The 20231-nt window shown below is 46.7% G+C and overlaps 1 protein-coding gene across 4 annotated transcripts in view; it reads left to right on the forward strand.

Annotated features, from left to right (window-relative positions):
* Positions 1 to 810: 810 nt before the first annotated feature.
* grik2 (glutamate receptor, ionotropic, kainate 2) overlaps positions 811 to 20231 on the forward strand; it is a 472281-nt gene continuing 452860 nt past the window's right edge. For all 4 annotated transcript variants that reach the window (XM_072460039.1, XM_072460040.1, XM_072460041.1 and 1 more), the window contains exon 1: positions 811 to 973. In XM_072460039.1, the coding sequence (XP_072316140.1) occupies positions 853 to 973 (121 nt within the window). In that variant the 5' untranslated portion in view covers positions 811 to 852. The remainder of the gene's footprint in view (positions 974 to 20231) is intronic.

Below are 20231 nucleotides of genomic sequence, written 5' to 3' on the forward strand. Positions count from 1 at the left end.
TAGTGGCATTCAGGACGATCTCTGTGCGTAACGACTGATAAAAACTGAAATTGTTTGGTGTTTTTGACAGTGTATGATCTTATTCCAACTATTATGTCACATTAATTGCATACAAAAAGTTAGATTTATATGAAAAACATTAGAATATACGCGTTTCCTTCATTGCAGTGGCATTCCCCCCCTCCTGACGCGCGCGCCTTGGCCCCCCGGCCCGCGTGTCCGGTAAAGTAGCTCCCTCCAGTTCATCCGCGCGCCTCTCGACGTCAGATGCTGTGCGGCAGAGCGGCGGGAGGAGCACGGACTCGTCTGGCTCCGCGTTTCCGCTCACTCCACGCACACACACGCACGCACACGCACAGACACGCGCGCGCGGCGGTCACGCAGGATTCTGACCCTCACCCCTTCTCCCGTGTCCCCCCCCCTCCTCCGTCTGTGTGTCTTTCAGCCGATGGACGCTCGCCATGGATAACGCTCCGCCGCCCGCTCCTCCGTCTCCCGGTCTCCGCGCAGCTTCTTCCCCGGTGGCGGACGCGTTCCTGGCGCAGTGACGCGGACCGCAACGAGCTCTTCTTTTTTAATTTAATTTGTGTTTTTTCTTTCAATTCCCCCCCCACCGATTTTCAACTATGGATACGGCGTGGATCGGAGCTTGCCTTGACGCACGCGACGTGGATCGTATTTTTTGAGGAGGCAAAACGACAAGGCGCGAGGTTAAAGCGAACACACGCGCGCGCGCGCGCACGAAAAGAGACGAGCTGTGTGGAGTGTACGGCGTCGAGGAGTCATCAGGAAGATTTATTTGTCTTTTTTTTTATTCTTATTTAACCTATCGGGGAATTTATCCGAGGCGACATGAGGAGTGTCGGCTCCCGCTGGGGTTTCCGCGCGAGGGTCGGGTCCGTGCCGTGGATCCTGGCGCTGCTGCTGCGCTGGCTGGGATTGTGCCACGGGATGCCGCACGTGCTGAGATTCGGTAAGTGCGCGTTTCTTCGGTTCTTTTGCTGGCTTTTGGTGCGGGGTTTCGAGCTGGAAAAGTTTGTTGCGTGGCGCGCGCGGGGCTCGTTGCGTGGATTTGGAACTGGAGAACTTGTTGCTTTTGTTGTGAGGAACTGGACGCAGGATCTGAACTGATTGTGGCTGAATTACAGTCTGAAGTTGGAGGTTTTGAGGTTGTGGTGACGTGAGTCTGGAGACTTTGTCTTTTAGAAGTTGAATATTTAAATGTAATTATTTGTCATTGCTCAAATTCCTTCTTATGACTTAATTTGGCTTTTTCTTTTTATTGACACGAGTTCAATGCAACAGGAGCAGGACCCAGGTTATTGTTCAAAAACACATCGAAATTGGGACTAAACCAGGTCTAATCCAGGACTAAACCAGGACTAAACCAGGACTAGATCTGGACTAAACCTGGACTAAACCTGGACTAAATCAGGACTAAACCAGGACTAAACCAGGACTAAACCTGGACTAATCCAGGACTAGATCTGGACTAAACCTGGACTAAACCTGGACTAAACCAGGACTAAACCAGGACTAAACCTGGACTAATCCAGGACTAGATCTGAACTAAACCAGGACTAAACCAGGACTAGATCTGGACTAAACCTGGACTAAACCTGGACTAAACCTGGACTAAATCAGGACTAAACCAGGACTAAACCAGGACTAAACCTGGACTAATCCAGGACTAGATCTGAACTAAACCAGGACTAAACCAGGACTAGATCTGGACTAAACCTGGACTAAACCTGGACTAAATCAGGACTAAACCAGGACTAAACCAGGACTAAACCTGGACTAATCCAGGACTAGATCTGGACTAAACCTGGACTAAACCTGGACTAAACCAGGACTAAACCAGGACTAAACCTGGACTAATCCAGGACTAAACCTGGACTAAATCAGGACTAAACCAGGACTAAACCAGGACTAAACCTGGACTAATCCAGGACTAGATCTGAACTAAACCAGGACTAAACCAGGACTAGATCTGGACTAAACCTGGACTAAACCTGGACTAAACCAGGACTAAACCAGGACTAAACCAGGACTAAACCAGGACTAAACCAGGTCTAGATCTGGACTAAACCTGGACTAAACCTGGACTAAACCTGGACTAAACCAGGACTAAACCAGGACTAAACCAGGTCTAGATCTGGACTAAACCTGGACTAAACCTGGACAAAACCTGGACTAAACCTGGACTAAACCAGGAATAAACCAGGACTAAACCAGGACTAGATCTGGACTGCAGGATGCTTCACACTTGCACAAATCTCAAAACCGGTAATGAACTGGGAGTAAACCTGAACTGGATCAAGTCTAAACCACGCCCACATCAGGACTTCACTGGGGGCTCAAACCACGCCCACATCAGGACTTCACTGGGGGCTCAAAACACGCCCACATCAGGACTTCACTGGGGGCTCAAACCACGCCCACATCAGGACTTCACTGGGGGCTCAAACCACGCCCACATCAGGACTAAAACGGTCTCAAATCAGGACCAAAGTGTGAACGCACCCGAAACATTCATTTTGTGGTCTGAATCTGCAGCTCATCATCATCACGGAAGCAATAAATGACGTGTAAATCGTTCAAACACTATTTTCGACACATCAATTGACAAATGATTCGATTAATTGTTCATTATTAAGACTCGTTATGACTAAGTGTGAGTCCGTTCAGTTCAGAGTTTAAAGAGCCTCGATTACGTTTATTGGTTGATTGAATAGATTTGAAGCTCGTTGTGTGTCGAGTGTGTGTCGTTGTGTTCATCATTATTGGCGTGGACATTGACCGTGGGTTTTTGAATGATTAATTGTTGCTATTCAAGTTTAACGAGAGTTCAGCCCTGGTCACGGCTGCGTTTGCTCAGCCTTTGTTTTGGCGTTTGATTGATTTTTATGCACGTTTTTGAGTCGATCCTGTTTTGTCCTGCGACTGAGGCTCAGAAAAGTCCTGTTTTCACCTACCCCCTGTCCCCGCCCACATCCCCGTACTTGATTGAGACTCCAAGACAGTGGCACGTGTGGAGTTCTAAAATGTCACGGAGCCACTTTCAAAAGAGTCAAACGTGTATATGACAATGTGTCGCTTGAAGAGGCGGGGCTTATCACTGTGAAGAGGCGGGGCTAATCACTGTGAAGAGGCGGGGCTTATCACTGTGAAGAGGCGGGGCTTATCACTGTGAAGAGGCGGGGCTAATCACTGTGAAGAGGCGGGGCTAATCACTGTGAAGAGGCGGGGCTTATCACTGTGAAGAGGCGGGGCTAATCACTGTGAAGAGGCGGGACTAATCACTGTGAAGAGGCGGGGCTTATCACTGTGAAGAGGCGGGGCTAATCACTGTGAAGAGGCGGGGCTTATCACTGTGAAGAGGCGGGACTAATCACTGTGAAGAGGCGGGGCTTATCACTGTGAAGAGGCGGGGCTTATCACTGTGAAGAGGCGGGGCTAATCACTGTGAAGAGGCGGGGCTAATCACTGTGAAGAGGCGGGGCTTATCACTGTGAAGAGGCGGGGCTAATCACTGTGAAGAGGCGGGGCTTATCACTGTGAAGAGGCGGGACTAATCACTGTGAAGAGGCGGGGCTTATCACTGTGAAGAGGCGGGGCTTATCACTGTGAAGAGGCGGGGCTAATCACTGTGAAGAGGCGGGACTAATCACTGTGAAGAGGCAGGGCTAATCACTGTGAAGAGGCGGGGCTAATCACTGTGAAGAGGCGGGACTAATCACTGTGAAGAGGCGGGACTAATCACTGTGAAGAGGCGGGGCTTATCACTGTGAAGAGGCGGGGCTTATCACTGTGAAGAGGCGGGGCTAATCACTGTGAAGAGGCGGGACTAATCACTGTGAAGAGGCAGGGCTAATCACTGCGAAGAGGCGGGGCTTATCACTGTGAAGAGGCGGGGCTAATCACTGTGAAGAGGCGGGGCTTATCACTGTGAAGAGGCGGGACTAATCACTGTGAAGAGGCGGGGCTTATCACTGTGAAGAGGCGGGGCTTATCACTGTGAAGAGGCGGGGCTAATCACTGTGAAGAGGCGGGGCTTATCACTGTGAAGAGGCGGGGCTTATCACTGTGAAGAGGCGGGGCTTATCACTGTGAAGAGGCGGGACTAATCACTGTGAAGAGGCGGGGCTTATCACTGTGAAGAGGCGGGACTAATCACTGTGAAGAGGCGGGGCTTATCACTGTGAAGAGGCGGGGCTAATCACTGTGAAGAGGCGGGGCTAATCACTGTGAAGAGGCGGGGCTAATCACTGTGAAGAGGCGGGGCTTATCACTGTGAAGAGGCGGGGCTTATCACTGTAAAGAGGCGGGGCTAATCACTGTGAAGAGGCGGGGCTTATCACTGTGAAGAGGCGGGGCTTATCACTGTGAAGAGGCGGGACTAATCACTGTGAAGAGGCGGGGCTTATCACTGTAAAGAGGCGGGGCTTATCACTGTAAAGAGGCGGGGCTTATCACTGTGAAGAGGCGGGGCTAATCACTGTGAAGAGGCAGGGCTAATCACTGTGAAGAGGCGGGGCTTATCACTGTGAAGAGGCGGGGCTTATCACTGTAAAGAGGCGGGGCTTATCACTGTAAAGAGGCTGGGCTTATCACTGTAAAGAGGTGGGGCTTATCACTGTGAAGAGGCGGGGCTAATCACTGTGAAGAGGCGGGGCTTATCACTGTGAAGAGGCGGGACTAATCACTGTGAAGAGGCGGGGCTTATCACTGTGAAGAGGCGGGGCTAATCACTGTGAAGAGGCAGGGCTAATCACTGTGAAGAGGCGGGGCTTATCACTGTGAAGAGGCGGGGCTTATCACTGTAAAGAGGCGGGGCTTATCACTGTAAAGAGGCTGGGCTTATCACTGTAAAGAGGTGGGGCTTATCACTGTGAAGAGGCGGGGCTAATCACTGTGAAGAGGCGGGGCTTATCACTGTGAAGAGGCGGGACTAATCACTGTGAAGAGGCGGGGCTTATCACTGTGAAGAGGCGGGGCTAATCACTGTAAAGAGGCGGGGCTAATCAGTTCAACAGGAAGTCAAGTGGACGATTGCTTCGATTGCTAATAATGATGAATGAATTGATACATTTTTTTATTTATGACGAATGAAATGTAAAACGATGATGTGTTTATGTTATAGTTTAATTAAAAATACATAAAAAAGGCATAATTTGTCAACTTTTAAGAGTCATTTTGGATCATTGCTCCAGTAAAAAGTTAAAACCATTTGGAAATAATAGCGTCAGAAATCAAAACTATCTCAGCTTGTTAAAGTCTTTTATGTTTCGTTATAAGATTTACACATTTGAGTCGAATTGAAGTGATAAATTGTGAGATTGCAGCATTTATTCTTTACTGTTTATTTGTAAAAAAGCTGAAAAGTGCCATTTTGTGACGTCATCAGAGGCTTTTGACTCTTTGTGCAGCAGAACATGATTCCATGGCTCTTGACATCAGTGACACTGTCTGCAGAGGGTCACAAAGAAGATCGGGTAATGTGTTCGGATCATTGTTCACGTCTGTTTTTGCAATGGAACCTTCCAGAAACAGACATTCAGACGAACACAATCTGATATTATGATATGTATCCGATATCTTCAATTTTCATCTCAAATGTCACTAAACGCGAGAGTTAATGAGTATCGCGGCGACAGAACGAGCGCTAATAAACGAGGCGAGCGTGTAACGAAGAGCAAACGTGCGGATTATGGAACGTGACCCGACGCTTTGGTGGCGGTGGTGTTGTTGTTGTTGTTGTTGTTGACTTCTTTTTATCGTATGAAATGCAATTCTTTCCTGATCCATATGAAACCTGCACCGCTCAGAGAAGAAGAAGCTGAGCTCATTTGCATAATTATGGGGAAACAAATCTTCTTCATCGCCTTCTTCAAACCTTCATCTTCCTCTGCTGTCGAGCGGCGGCGTCGTGGCTTTACTCGCCGTTCACTCCCACGCAGCACTTTACCTTTCCCTCCATCCTCATCCCTCCATCCTCATCCCTCCATCCTCATCCCTCCATCCTCATCCCTCCATCCTCATCCCTCCATCCTCATCCCTCCATCCTCATCCCTCCATCCTTTCCCTCCATCCTTTCCCTCCATCCTTTCCCTCCATCCTTTCCTTCTATCCTTTCCCTCCATCCTCATCCCTCCATCCTTTCCCTCCATCCTCATCCCTCCATCCTTTCCTTCTATCCTTTCCCTCCATCCTCATCCCTCCATCCTCTCCCTCCATCCTCTCCCTCCATCCTTTCCCTCCATCCTCATCCCTCCATCCTTTCCCTCCATCCTCATCCCTCCATCCTTTCCCTCCATCCTTTCCCTCCATCCTTTCAAGGAGAATAAAAGAGAGAAACAAGAGAGAGGAAAAAGAGAGGAAACAATTTGAAAAAAGAGAAAAAAGAGAAAAAAAGTAAAAAAAAGAAGAAAAACTAGAAATGAAATAGAAAAAAGAGGAAAAAAATGATGTAATTAAAAAAAAGAGAAAAAAGAAAAAAAGAGAAAAAAGAAAAAAAGAGAAAAAATAGAAGAAAAAAATGTGAAAAGAGAGGAAAAAATGAGAGAAAATAGAAAAAAGAGGAAGAAAAGAGAAAAAAATAGAGGCGGCGAGAGGCGAGAGGCGGCGAGAGGCGGCGAGAGGCGGCGAGAGGCGGCGAGAGGCGGCGAGAGGCGGCGAGAGGCGGCGAGAGGCGGCGAGAGGCGGCGAGCAGCTGCTGCGGCGAGTCGCACCAGGGAAAGACGAGCCGCGCGTCCAAAGACATCGTGTTCTCATTTCAATGCATTTAAAGTGGGTTTGGGGAAATTCAATTGTGCAACGAGAAGAGTCTGAGCTCAAAGTGTCGAGAACGAGAGGGACAAGAGCTGCACCGAGCCAGGGTCTAATCTGGACTAAACCAGGACTAAACCAGGACTAAACCAGGTCTAAACCAGGACTAAACCAGGTCTAAACCAGGTCTAAACCAGGACTAAACCAGGACTAAACCAGGACTAAACCAGGACTAAACCAGGACTAAACCAGGTCTAAACCAGGACTAAACCAGGACTAAACCAGGTCTAAACCAGGACTAAACCAGGTCTAAACCAGGTCTAAACCAGGACTAAACCAGGACTAAACCAGGTCTAAACCAGGTCTAAACCAGGACTAAACCAGGTCTAAACCAGGTCTAAACCAGGACTAAACCAGGTCTAAACCAGGTCTAAACCAGGTCTAAACCAGGTCTAAACCAGGACTAAACCAGGACTAAACCAGGACTAAACCAGGTCTAAACCAGGTCTAAACCAGGACTAAACCAGGACTAAACCAGGACTAAACCAGGACTAAACCAGGTCTAAACCAGGTCTAAACCAGGACTAAACCAGGACTAAACCAGTACTAAACCAGGTCTAAACCAGGACTAAACCAGGTCTAAACCAGGTCTAAACCAGGTCTAAACCAGGACTAAACCAGGACTAAACCAGGACTAAACCAGGTCTAAACCAGGTCTAAACCAGGACTAAACCAGGACTAAACCAGGACTAAACCAGGACTAAACCAGGTCTAAACCAGGTCTAAACCAGGACTAAACCAGGACTAAACCAGGACTAAACCAGGACTAAACCAGGACTAAACCAGGACTAAACCAGGTCTAAAACAGGACTAAACCAGGACTAAAACAGGTCTAAAACAGGTCTACGTTAGCTTTGTTCATATTTGCACAAGCCACATCACTATACTGGAGCTAAACCTAATACTAGACCATGACCATACAAGGACAAGACCAGGACGAAACATAATCCAATCCAGGACTAAAACAGCTCCAAACCAGGTCTAAAGCAGGTCTAAAGCATCTCTGATAGATACTGACCACTGTAGACCAGATAAACTAAACCAGGTCTGAACCAGGTTAAACCGAGGCCTTTGGGCGCCTTCACACTTCATTCACCACATCAGATTTGGGACCAAAGTGGGGCTAAATCTGGGACTAAACCTGAGCCGGACCCTGTAGGACAAAATCAGGCTTAGAACAGGACCAAAGAACACTTAAATCAGGACTAAACTGGGCTAAAACCAGGACCAAACCGGGTCTAAGTGTGAAACGCAGCCTGAAGCAGCACCTGTAATAAACACCGAGCACGACAGACCAGAAAAAACCCAAAGAGCTGCGAAACTAGGACTAAACCAGATCTAAAGTACGTCTGATGGAGACTGACCAGTGCAGACCAGGACGAGCCAGGATTAGAACCGGACCAAACATCAGGACTAAACAAACCGGGCCCGAGTGATAAAACGCCTTCATTTAAACATTTCAAACGTGTCCAACGATCAGTGTTGTGAAATCAGCCAATCAGACGTGGCTGTCGCATTTGCATAATTAGCTTTGTCTGGAGCGTCTTCTTTGATTACATTATGCAGGAACATAAATCATTTACATTGGTTAAGTTAACGTCATGTCACCGATGCACTTTCAGCTGTTCTTAAAGTTTACTCTTAATTCGAGTGGAAAATATTGACTCAAATTTACTCGTGAATGTATATTTTTATCCTCTTAAACGATGATATTCAGAAGTAATTATGACAGTCGAACAGAAACGTGCTCAAATATATCTGCAAACTGTAAAAAGTGACAAAACCAGGACTAAACCAGGTCTAAACCAGGACTAAACCAGGTCTAAACCTCTATCTCCAAACTGTAAAAAGTGACAAAACCAGGACTAAACCAGGTCTAAACCAGGACTAAACCAGGTCTAAACCTCTATCTCCAAACTGTAAAAAGTGACAAAACCAGGACTAAACCAGGTCTAAACCAGGACTAAACCAGGTCTAAACCTCTATCTCCAAACTGTAAAACGTGACAAAACCAGGACTAAACCAGGTCTAAACCAGGACTAAACCAGGTCTAAACCTCTATCTCCAAACTGTAAAAAGTGACAAAACCAGGACTAAACCAGGTCTAAACCAGGACTAAACCAGGTCTAAACCTCTATCTCCAAACTGTAAAAAGTGACAAAACCAGGACTAAACCAGGTCTAAACCAGGACTAAACCAGGTCTAAACCTCTATCTCCAAACTGTAAAAAGTGACGAAAAGTGCAGAATTATGACTTTATTCTTTATGTTTGTTGCGCTGCAGCTCGTTTTCTTTTGAATCCGCTCTTTGTGCAGCTTTTTTTGAATAGTTCTAGTGTTGATCCTAATATTTGTAATACATTTCTGACTTCTATTCCCAATGACGTGTTATTTAAGTGTTTTAAAGACGTTTGAATATTGTATTAAACGTGCGTTATAGTCGGTCGTGGCGTCGGTGTCTTCCATCACATCTTCAGCCTTCACCTTTAGAGTCGTCGTTGAATGAGCTCTGAGAATAACTCTTTTATCATCCAACAAACCTGAAATCTGTCACATTCTGAGCTTAAAGCCGCGCTGTGTAACTTTCCTGCTGGAGGGTTTGACACGACTGAAGCCAGATACTTATTAGAACAAGTATCGAGTGTAAAAACATCACATAAACATGATAAATATGACATGACCTGGAGCTTTCCCGGGACTAGTCTAAAAGGACGTGGTTTATTCAAGAAAATGCAAATGAACATGTCAGTCAGTTTTCAAAAATATTGTTGTTAAAGTTATTTTTATAATGTGTCTTGATAGTGACAAAAATTGGATCTCGATATTTTTTGTAAGGAATTGACAGAGATATTCAGACGATTTTATGTCATTCAAAATAAATGTGTTAAATCATGTCTGTAAATGTATTAGTTGCAGTTTAACTAAACAAAACGATCTGTAAAATGTATCAGAAAAGTGCAAATATACAACTTTATTTGAAAGTTTACAACAAACCGTCCTCATTTTTACTCTTTTTTATTTTTTAAACATTAAAACAAACAGACCTATGCGAAGAAAAAGAGAAAAAAGGAAAACACTATATATAAAATAAATACAAATACAAATAAATAAATGAATAAAATGAATAAATGAATAAAATGAATAAAATGAATAAAATGAATAAAATGAATAAAATGAATAAAATGAATCTCCTTTTAGTAGCATTTCTTTCCCCCTTTTTTTTTTTTTACTATACACGATACACTCAATACTCAAAGTTTGCAGATCTTCAAAACAACATTCACAATATTATCTTAAGTCTGACATATTGTCCATCTTGTTTTCTTAATGTGGAAATTTACTTTGACTTTTTAGTTTCATGACGACACAATTGGCGCAGAGTGAGACGTTTTGTTGTTGTTTTCGCTGATAAAAGCACAAAGCGTGTTCAATGTCGTTTAATGTCGTTTAATGTCGTGCTCCGTGTTCAAAATGACTTCATACGAACAACACAGATCTTTTGTTGCTTTTAATAGAATCAAATTGACCTCCGTTTGAAAACCGCACGTCTTTGGAGGCCATAAACCCCCGACATTACAATATGAAAACTGTATAAAATATTGAAATGCGGATCGATACGTCCCTCCAGGCTCCTCAGCTCCAACGGTTTGAATCTTCTCAGCGCGTCCATAAATGCATTCACCCGAGCGGCGCTGGATTAGGAGGAAGGTCATTCGTAATGGGGCGAAACGAAAGAACTCCAGCTGGAAAAGGCGCTCGCCGTCTGCGCATCTGAAGACAAACGGTGACGTCACATCCTCCGGAGTTTACCATCGAAGAGCTGTCGAGCAAAATCAAGGCGCAGACACTAAAAATAATCATTTGAGACGATGCGGGTGCACGATTTCGACCTTCTGCACGTGGTTAAACGAAAGGTTTTGGGTTCAGAGGTCACTTTTGTGCCGAGAACGTTCCAGATTCCAGCGTTTTCGAGCTCGCGTTGCACAGAAAATGTACGCGTGAGAGCGACGGAGGGCGTGACGCTGGTTCTCAGATGTGATTTGGCTTACCGAGCATCACCAGATCTAAACCGGGGCCAAGACAAAACTTCTCGGGGTCTAAACCAGGTCTAAAAGCACAAACTAGAGCTGCACACAATTGGAAATGATTGCGATGCGCGATATACAGCGTTTACGTTCTGCGATATATCGATGTTGTTGCAATATTTACTCTTTTGACAGTCACTTCCGTTATACAAACAGAGCATGTTCACGGTGTAATGGATTAATCAAAATAAAAACTTAATAGAGACAAAATCTGCAGCTGAATCAAGGCGGAGATGCGACTGGAAAAGGAAAATCGTGAATTAAAGCCCTTTTTCGACGTTTTCATTTAAAAAAACAGCTCATTTCTGTCACTTTAGAGATCGACACCTTTGCGACTCGTTGCGCAGCTCTAGAATACACCATTGGCGCAGTAATTTCAACTCAAAAATGAATCGTGGATGAGTATAAATGTGAGTCAAATGCACTCTAAATGAAGTAAACACCAGAAGCTTGAGTAGCACCGGCGATACACGAACAGCTGCAACAAAAGACGGACGTTTTAACCTCTCGATCACGATTAAGACTTGATCGTGCTTATTTTTGAACAATAAAAACACATCTACTTCAATAAATGTAAGATGGATCAGATTAATGCCACTGGGGCACATTTAACAAAGAAAGTGACACATGTTTTACTGGAAACGCTACACATTTTAAAGAAGCTGTTACTCTGGTTTGAAAAGGACTTTACGCTCTATAAAATTAGATTGTGGTGGTAAAAGAGACAGTATTGCACGACTAAAGCGCTTTTATTAAGGCGTGGCACGACGGTTGTTTGGTCAGTTTGCTCTCTCACCCGGGAAACGATCGAAGATGTTTTATTGTTTGATTTAATCCACTTTCATCCACAGACTTTAATGGGTCAATGCTATTTCAAAGGCTGTTGTACTTTTCTCCCACAAAGACAAAAAGATCAGCCCTGTAACTTCTGAAAAGAACAGCATTTCACATGGAGTTCCCCAAGGCTCTGTACTGGGACCGAAAGTGTTCATCATCTATATAAATGACCTTTCAGAAATAAAACAAATCTACTTTGCATCTTATTTGCTGATGTTCTGGACAAGAGCTTGACCATCTCCTGGACATCGTAGAAAGAGAACTTACGACGCTAAAGAAATGATTTGATGTTAATAAATAAGAACAAAAGAAAATACATTAATTTTAGAAAAAGAAAAAGCAACAAACAATATCACATAAAAAAAAATGCTAGTTTAGAGATTGAATTTTTAACATTTCTGGGGGTAAATATAGAGGTCAAGTTCAGGTGGAAATTGCAAATAAATATACTAAAGACGAACATATAAAAAATGGTAGGTATATTATGTAAAGTTAAATACTTAAAAATATTGTATAATTCTCTCATACTTCCATACCTTAATTACTGTGTGTTAATTTGGTGAACATGGTTAGAACAGTCAATTATGTAAATGACTACGACCCAATAAATGCTCTTTTTATTGAATTGAAAACCTTAAAATGACATAGCCTTGTTTGACCTTGACACTGTAATTGTGATGTATAAGGCACACACGCTCCCACAATGCATCAGGGGGAGGGTCAAACCGAGAGGAGAAAGTAAAGTACTGACTTGAACACCAGATGTAGCACTGTTAGAGGAGTTAATTTAAGGATGAAACATTAAAAGACTCTGAAACAATTCACACTTTTAAAAGAAAAATAGGAAAACGCAGAGAAATTGATATAAATACATAGTGATAGCTCAGTTTGAATTATTAGTCGGCTGATGTGTTGCCTTGCCTTGTTGATCTTGTAAGTCATAGTTTATGTTAATAGGTTTAGGCAAAATCAAATAATGTAAAATATGTTTTTTTACTACTTTTGGCGCCTGTTTTTCCTTTGCCTCTTGACCGAAGAAAAATAAACTAATTACAGATGGACAGCGCTAAACGTAAGATGTTTTTCCTACTGCCCGTGTCTTGCCTTTTACAACGTTTTATTTTTCATGGCGTTCTATAACTCGGTATCGCACGTAACGCATCCCGTTTTTCTTACTTTAAACTTCTAGTTTGAAATTCTAAAAATGTATTCGGACTAAGACGAAACACATCGAATAAAATGTCACTAATGCGCCCGGATCGGACTGAAACGCGAACTTTGAACAGAACCCTGATTGGAAAACACCAAATTGCACATCTACGGCGCATCACATCCCCCCGACCGTAATTAGATTTCATTCTTTCGCAAACTAGTGCGGCCCGAATGGAATCCGTCCGCGCGCAGAGACTGTTTTGTTGCATTTGACAATCTCGTCCGCGCTTTTGTTTAGGACGAGACGCCGGCCAAGCCTCCATTTTACAAAACCCAACCTCGTCCCGTCTCTTTTCATTTCCATGCGAAACCAAATCTCCTTCTCAGACGCTTTCCCTCCGAGCGCCCGCCCTCTGCAGCTACACTGCACTACTCGCTCCCTTCAGCCGTTGCCGCGACGCGCACATTTCTGTTGTTTTTGTGTTGTTTTTCTTCCCCCCCCTCTCGAGCCAAAACACAAGCTAAGCTAAATGTGCCCGGAGTCTGGCGCTGACAGATGGCTCAAAGATGCTGGAAAGTTTGATGGAATGATCCGTCTGTTGGTTGTTCCCCCTCTGCCGAGCTCGGAGAGAGGCGGAGGGGGCGGCGGCGGCGGGGGCGGCGGGGGCTCGGCTTTGAGAAGGAAGACCTTTATCCACCGACAAAACAAACCCACAAAACCCACACAACAAGCTCACCCAGGTACATATTTGGAGGAATCTTAGTGTGCGGTACAGGACATTGTAAGGCCTCCGTGTGGTGCTGGCTGATGATTTGTCCTCCTTCAGTGATTGTTCCTGGTTTGATTCTGTCTCATGAAACAATACCGACTTTTACTCGTTGCCATTTAACACAAATATAGTCACATTTCTTCCTCGTTGAGTCGTATGATCGTGACAGAATATTGTCCGTGAACCTGTCGATTACAAAGGGCAATGTGTATCATCGACACTCAAGTCACACAAGTCATTCAAAAGTGTTAATTGCACAGCGTTGAAAGGGAAAACAAGGGAAGATGTCATTTATGTCTTCTAGTTTGGACGGACTTAAAGCTTTAATAAAAGGGATCGTGTGGGCCGGCCCAACGGTGTAGGCAACGAGATGCTGGTCCATGTGATGTGTCAGGAAACACGGGCCAGTCTGTTGTCTACCCTCGATACTGAAGGAACGTGCCCTAACGATGCTTCATATGGTCTTCAAGGTAGCACGCTTGTTTCAGCCATCGTCATTTGAATTAGATGCAAAAGTTCCTAAAGGAGAAAAAGAGATTGATCTTTAAACAACAGAAAAATTACTTGTCTAAAGTTAATAAAAGGGGAGGATCGAGTGCTTATCATTGGAACAATCAATGATCCACTCATAAAAGGACCGTCTAAAATGTTCAGCAAATTCATTCTTATTCCCAGACCGGACGATGGCTCAAGAACGTGGAGGAGAACTGACCACGGCCCTGAGTCTGAGTTAAAGCTCAAGGATTTCTGAAAGTTATACTCCTGGTCTCTTAGTCAAAGTGATACAGTCAGTTCTGACCAAAAAGTCCTGCAGCAAGTCAAAAGACCGCTGACTGCTGAGGAGTTCCTTGAGTCATCAGCCAAAACTGATCCGGTGTTTCAGGAGGAAGAGGCCCTAAAGGGCTCTGCAAAGACTCTATTTGGCAAGAAACGCGAGAACAGGCAGGACAAGACGAGGAGGAGGAGGAGGAGGAGGAGGAGGAGCAGGAGCAGCAGGAGCAGCAGGAGCAGCAGGAGCAGCAGGAGCAGGAGGAGGAGGAGGAGGAGCAGGAGGAGCAGGAGCAGCAGGAGCAGGAGGAGGAGGAGGAGGAGGAGGAGGAGGAGGAGGAGCAGGAGCAGGAGCAGCAGGAGCAGGAGAAGGAGCAGGAGGCTCAAGCTAAACCTGCTAAAGGAAAACATGCAAAGAAAACAGGCACAAGAAAAAAGAGTTTGTGTCGTACTCTACGGGTCATAACTTGGAGCTCAGTGAAGACACCGTTAAGGAGCAGACGACACAACCAGATAAAACACACAACCTGACTCGAACAAGGACCAGATTCAGTGCTCATCCAGGCTAAGGACAATGGTCTAAGGACAGGGGACCCTGGGACACTGGTCTAAGGACAGGGGATCCTGGGACACTGGTCTAAGGACAGGGGACCCTGGGACACTGGTCTAAGGACAGGGGACCCTGGGACACTGGTCTAAGGACAGGGGACCCTGGGACACTGGTCTAAGGACAGGGGACCCTGGGACACTGGTCTAAGGACAGGGGATCCTGGGACACTGGTCTAAGGACAGGGGACCCTGGGACACTGGTCTAAGGACAGGGGACCCTGGGACACTGGTCTAAGGACAGGGGACCCTGGGACACTGGTCTAAGGACAGGGGACCCTGGGACACTGGTCTAAGGACAGGGGACCCTGGGACACTGGTCTAAGGACAGGGGACCCTGGGACACTGGTCTAAGGACAGGGGACCCTGGGACACTGGTCTAAGGACAGGGGATCCTGGGACACTGGTCTAAGGACAGGGGATCCTGGGACACTGGTCTAAGGACAGGGGACCCTGGGACACTGGTCTAAGGACAGGGGATCCTGGGACACTGGTCTAAGGACAGGGGACCCTGGGACACTGGTCTAAGGACAGGGGATCCTGGGACACTGGACTAAGGACAGGGGATCCTGGGATACTGGTCTAAGGACAGGGGACCCTGGGACACTGGTCTAAGGACAGGGGACCCTGGGACACTGGTCTAAGGACAGGGGATCCTGGGACACTGGTCTAAGGACAGGGGATCCTGGGACACTGGTCTAAGGACAGGGGATCCTGGGACATTGGTCTGAGGACAGGGGACCCTGGGACACTGGTCTAAGGACAGGGGACCCTGGGACACTGGTCTAAGGACAGGGGATCCTGGGACACTGGTCTAAGGACAGGGGATCCTGGGACATTGGTCTGAGGACAGGGGACCCTGGGACATTGGTCTGAGGACAGGGGATGTTTATTTTGGATGTAAAAGTTGGATTAGATTTGGAAAACTTTGATCTCGTTCACTAAACTTCTGGAGCAATCGATCCACAGCAAGTGAATCTTTTTTACTCTCTATATTTAAACGTCTTGGAAATCGACACCATTTTTCATTTCGACTTTTATCAACCGAGAAACACACGGAAGTTGTACATTTCAAAGTTCAGTTGCACAAATGATGCGTGAAAACGATACAAGCCGTTTTTCTAGGGTTAAAATGTCAGAGCTAGCTAACAAACGATCTTCCGCAGTCGCCAACCGTGACGCCGCCGCCGCTAACGAATCCGCCTTCTTTGCCGTTAGTTAGTTTTCGTACCTAGCGTAGATCCATCTCCTGAAACACGTTCACAGTCTCTCTTTTCATCGCTGTGCGACACAATCGCTCCTTTTACAATCGTGTAATTACAATCACGGCGCCGCGATGAGCTCGGCGACGCCCGAAGGCGCGACTGGGCGGCGGGAGGTACATTTCACGTAAACGGGCTCGATAGCGTGAAGCGGGCGCGGCTACGTGGGTGGTAAAAGGCTCTGTAATCTCTGCGAGCGCGTGAATACGGATCACAGCTACGTCGCCCGGACTGATCGTTGTGGTGTTTCCGTCGCTTTGTCACGACGTAAAGCGGAACGCGGCGGTCGTTGAACGCAAACGACGCAGAGGCGCTTTTCGTTCGATTGTACAAACCACGCCAGGTGTTTCTTTTGATAAATCCAAACATTTTCTACGTTGATTTCGCTGTAAAAGAGTTTAGAGCTGTGACCGACAAACTGTTTATTTCTATTGCACTTTTTGAATATATTACAGACCAAACAAAGGCGTAACCATGGCGACCGAAGGCGTCTAGATGCAGAATATTTACAATTAAAGTGCATTATTGAAGGAAATCTGAAAGCGTTTCCCCTTTTCTGAGATTTAGAGTCGGTAATGTCACGGTCTTTGTTGTAGAAGGTGTTTTCTGTGTTTTCCTGTGTTTTTCTGTGTGTTTTCCTGTGTTTTTCTGTGTGTTTTTCTGTGTGTTTTCCTGTGTTTTTCTGTGTATTTTCCTGTGTTTTTCTGTGTGTTTTTCTGTGTTTTTATGTGTGTTTTTCTGTGTTTTTCTGCGTTTTCCTGTCTTTTTCTGTGTTTTTCTGTGTTTTTCTGTGTGTTTTTCTGTGTTTTTGTGTGTTTTTGTGTGTTTTCCTGTGTTTTTCTGTGTTTTTTTGTGTGTTTTCCTGTGTTTTTCTGTGTTTTTCTGTGTTTTTCTGTGTGTTTTTGTGTGTTTTTGTGTGTTTTCCTGTGTGTTTTTCTGTGTTTTCCTGCGTTTTAGAGTCCCGCTGTCGTTTCGTGCACAATGACACCGGCAAAAGCGCTGTAAATGTTTGAACATCTCTATGATCTGACCTGAACCGCACTCGCACTGGAGTTCATGCCAATAACGACACTTCAGCGACCAAACAAAGCATTGAATATGTAAATAAGGGTGTAATATGGTCTCTGATTCTGAACTCGTGTTTGTGACGGCGAATGTAGGACGCGGCGCCACAACGAGCCCAGGGCGACGATCCGGAGTGTTTGGTGTGCGAGAAACAGACGAAAGCAAACGTGACGACGCCCGGATTCCACTCCGAGTCTGAATGAACTGGTTAAACTGAGATGGTTCAAACAGAAAGAGGCGGGATTAAAGTCTTATCAAAGTGTTGACTTCCTGCTCCTTTCAGACTCGACATAAATATTACGTTTATAGTTCCTTTTGTTTCCCTTCAATGTTTTGCTGTGTCACTCGCCCTTAATCTAGAGTTTACTTCTTCTTTCATTTCCCTGTACCTGCTGTTTCCTCCCTCTGCTCCTCCCTCTGCTCCTCCCTCTGCTCCTCCCTCTGCTTCTCCCTCTGCTCCTCCCTCTGCTCCTCCCTCTGCTTCTCCCTCTGCTCCTCCCTCTGCTTCTCCCTCTGCTCCTCCCTCTGCTCCTCCCTCTGCTCCTCCCTCTGCTCCTCCCTCTGCTCTCCTCCCTCTGCTCCTCCCTCTGCTCCTCCCTCTGCTCCTCCCTCTGCTTCTCCCTCCGCTCCTCCCTCTGCTCCTCCCTCTGCTCTCCTCCCTCTGCTCCTCCCTCTGCTCCTCCCTCTGCTTCTCCCTCTGCTCCTCCCTCTGCTCCTCCCTCTGCTCCTCTCTCTGCTCCTCCCTCTGCTCCTCCCTCTGCTCTCCTCCCTCTGCTCTCCTCCCTCTGCTCCTCGCTCTGCTCTCCTCCCTCTGCTCCTCCCTCTGCTCCTCCCTCTGCTCTCCTCCCTCTGCTCCTCCCTCTGCTCCTCGCTCTGCTCTCCTCCCTCTGCTCCTCCCTCTGCTCCTCCCTCTGCTCTCCTCCCTCTGCTCCTCCCTCTGCTCCTCCCTCTGCTCCTCCCTCTGCTTCTCCCTCCGCTCCTCCCTCTGCTCCTCCCTCTGCTCTCCTCCCTCTGCTCCTCCCTCTGCTCCTCCCTCTGCTTCTCCCTCTGCTCCTCCCTCTGCTCCTCCCTCTGCTCCTCTCTCTGCTCCTCCCTCTGCTCCTCCCTCTGCTCTCCTCCCTCTGCTCTCCTCCCTCTGCTCCTCGCTCTGCTCTCCTCCCTCTGCTCCTCCCTCTGCTCCTCCCTCTGCTCTCCTCCCTCTGCTCCTCCCTCTGCTCCTCGCTCTGCTCTCCTCCCTCTGCTCCTCCCTCTGCTCCTCCCTCTGCTCTCCTCCCTCTGCTCCTCCCTCTGCTCTCCTCCCTCTGCTTCTCCCTCTGCTCCTCCCTCTGCTCCTCCCTCTGCTCCTCGCTCTGCTCTCCTCCCTCTGCTCCTCCCTCTGCTCCTCCCTCTGCTCCTCCCTCTGCTCCTCCCTCTGCTCCTCCCTCTGCTCTCCTCCCTCTGCTCCTCGCTCTGCTCTCCTCCCTCTGCTCTCCTCCCTCTGCTTCTCCCTCTGCTCCTCCCTCTGCTCCTCCCTCTGCTCCTCCCTCTGCTCCTCCCTCTGCTCCTCCCTCTGCTCTCCTCCCTCTGCTCCTCCCTCTGCTCCTCCCTCTGCTCCTCCCTCTGCTCCTCCCTCTGCTCCTCCCTCTGCTCTCCTCCCTCTGCTTCTCCCTCTGCTCCTCCCTCTGCTCCTCCCTCTGCTCTCCTCCCTCTGCTCCTCCCTCTGCTCCTCCCTCTGCTCCTCCCTCTGCTCCTCCCTCTGCTCTCCTCCCTCTGCTCCTCGCTCTGCTCTCCTCCCTCTGCTCTCCTCCCTCTGCTTCTCCCTCTGCTCCTCCCTCTGCTCCTCCCTCTGCTCCTCCCTCTGCTCCTCCCTCTGCTCCTCCCTCTGCTCTCCTCCCTCTGCTCCTCCCTCTGCTCCTCCCTCTGCTCCTCCCTCTGCTCCTCCCTCTGCTCCTCCCTCTGCTCGTCTGCTGTAAAAATACCTTGTCTCACATTTCGACATTTACCGAACCCGATCATTTTATGTTTGTGCTGCTTTTGTTCAACTTTTCATAAAAGAACCCAACAAAATAATGACATTTCCTTTGACAATAAAACTTACTGGAAACGTATTCAATCTATTCAATGTATTTAACATTTCAAAAAGTTCAAGGTAAATTCATAATACATATTTTTTTCCTGAATGCATTTCTATATCTCTCTCACTGAATAAAACTATATATTATATTCAAGGCCATAATATAATGTTAAACCATTCTTCAACTTGTATTTGTATTAAACAGGACAACGCACAGTTACATAAAGTTACAGAACTATGAAAGTTTAATTCCCATCTCCAAAAAGGAAGAGTGGATAAATATGAGTATAAATGATCAAATATCAATACAATACAATATTAATTATGAAAATGGGTCGTTTTAGCAGTGCAATTATGCTCATTACCTCGTGCACGGTAAAGATTTGATGCCAAAAAACATGTATAATTCAAGTCTTTTGCGTCGTTAGCATCGGTATCTGGGAGTTTTCCATCTTATTGCATGTTCTGCTCGTTGCGTAAGAGTCTCATCGCGTCCAACGACCGCTTTGTCCCGCCTTTTCGCGCAAACATTTGCCGTGTGTTTAAACCTAAGCCAGTCCTCTGCTTCTTTTCACATTCAGACGCAGCGGATGGGTTTTCCTGCTTAAATAATGAGGCTCGCAAAAGGATGTGTGTTTGGAAAAATGGCGTGAATTCCGCATCTTTAAAAAAAGGGCGATGGATTAGGGCCGCGCGGTATTGGAGCCACATCAAAGGCAGCGCCAGGCAATTATCGACAGTTTTCTGCGCCGGGCTTATTTCAATACGAACGCGAGCGCCCGTTAAAAGATTCAGCCGGGAGA

The sequence above is a fragment of the Eucyclogobius newberryi genome, unplaced genomic scaffold (assembly GCF_026437365.1).
Source record: "Eucyclogobius newberryi isolate DKJ021-1_F unplaced genomic scaffold, fEucNew1.0.hap1 SCAF_3, whole genome shotgun sequence".
NCBI lineage: Eukaryota > Metazoa > Chordata > Actinopteri > Gobiiformes > Gobiidae > Eucyclogobius > Eucyclogobius newberryi.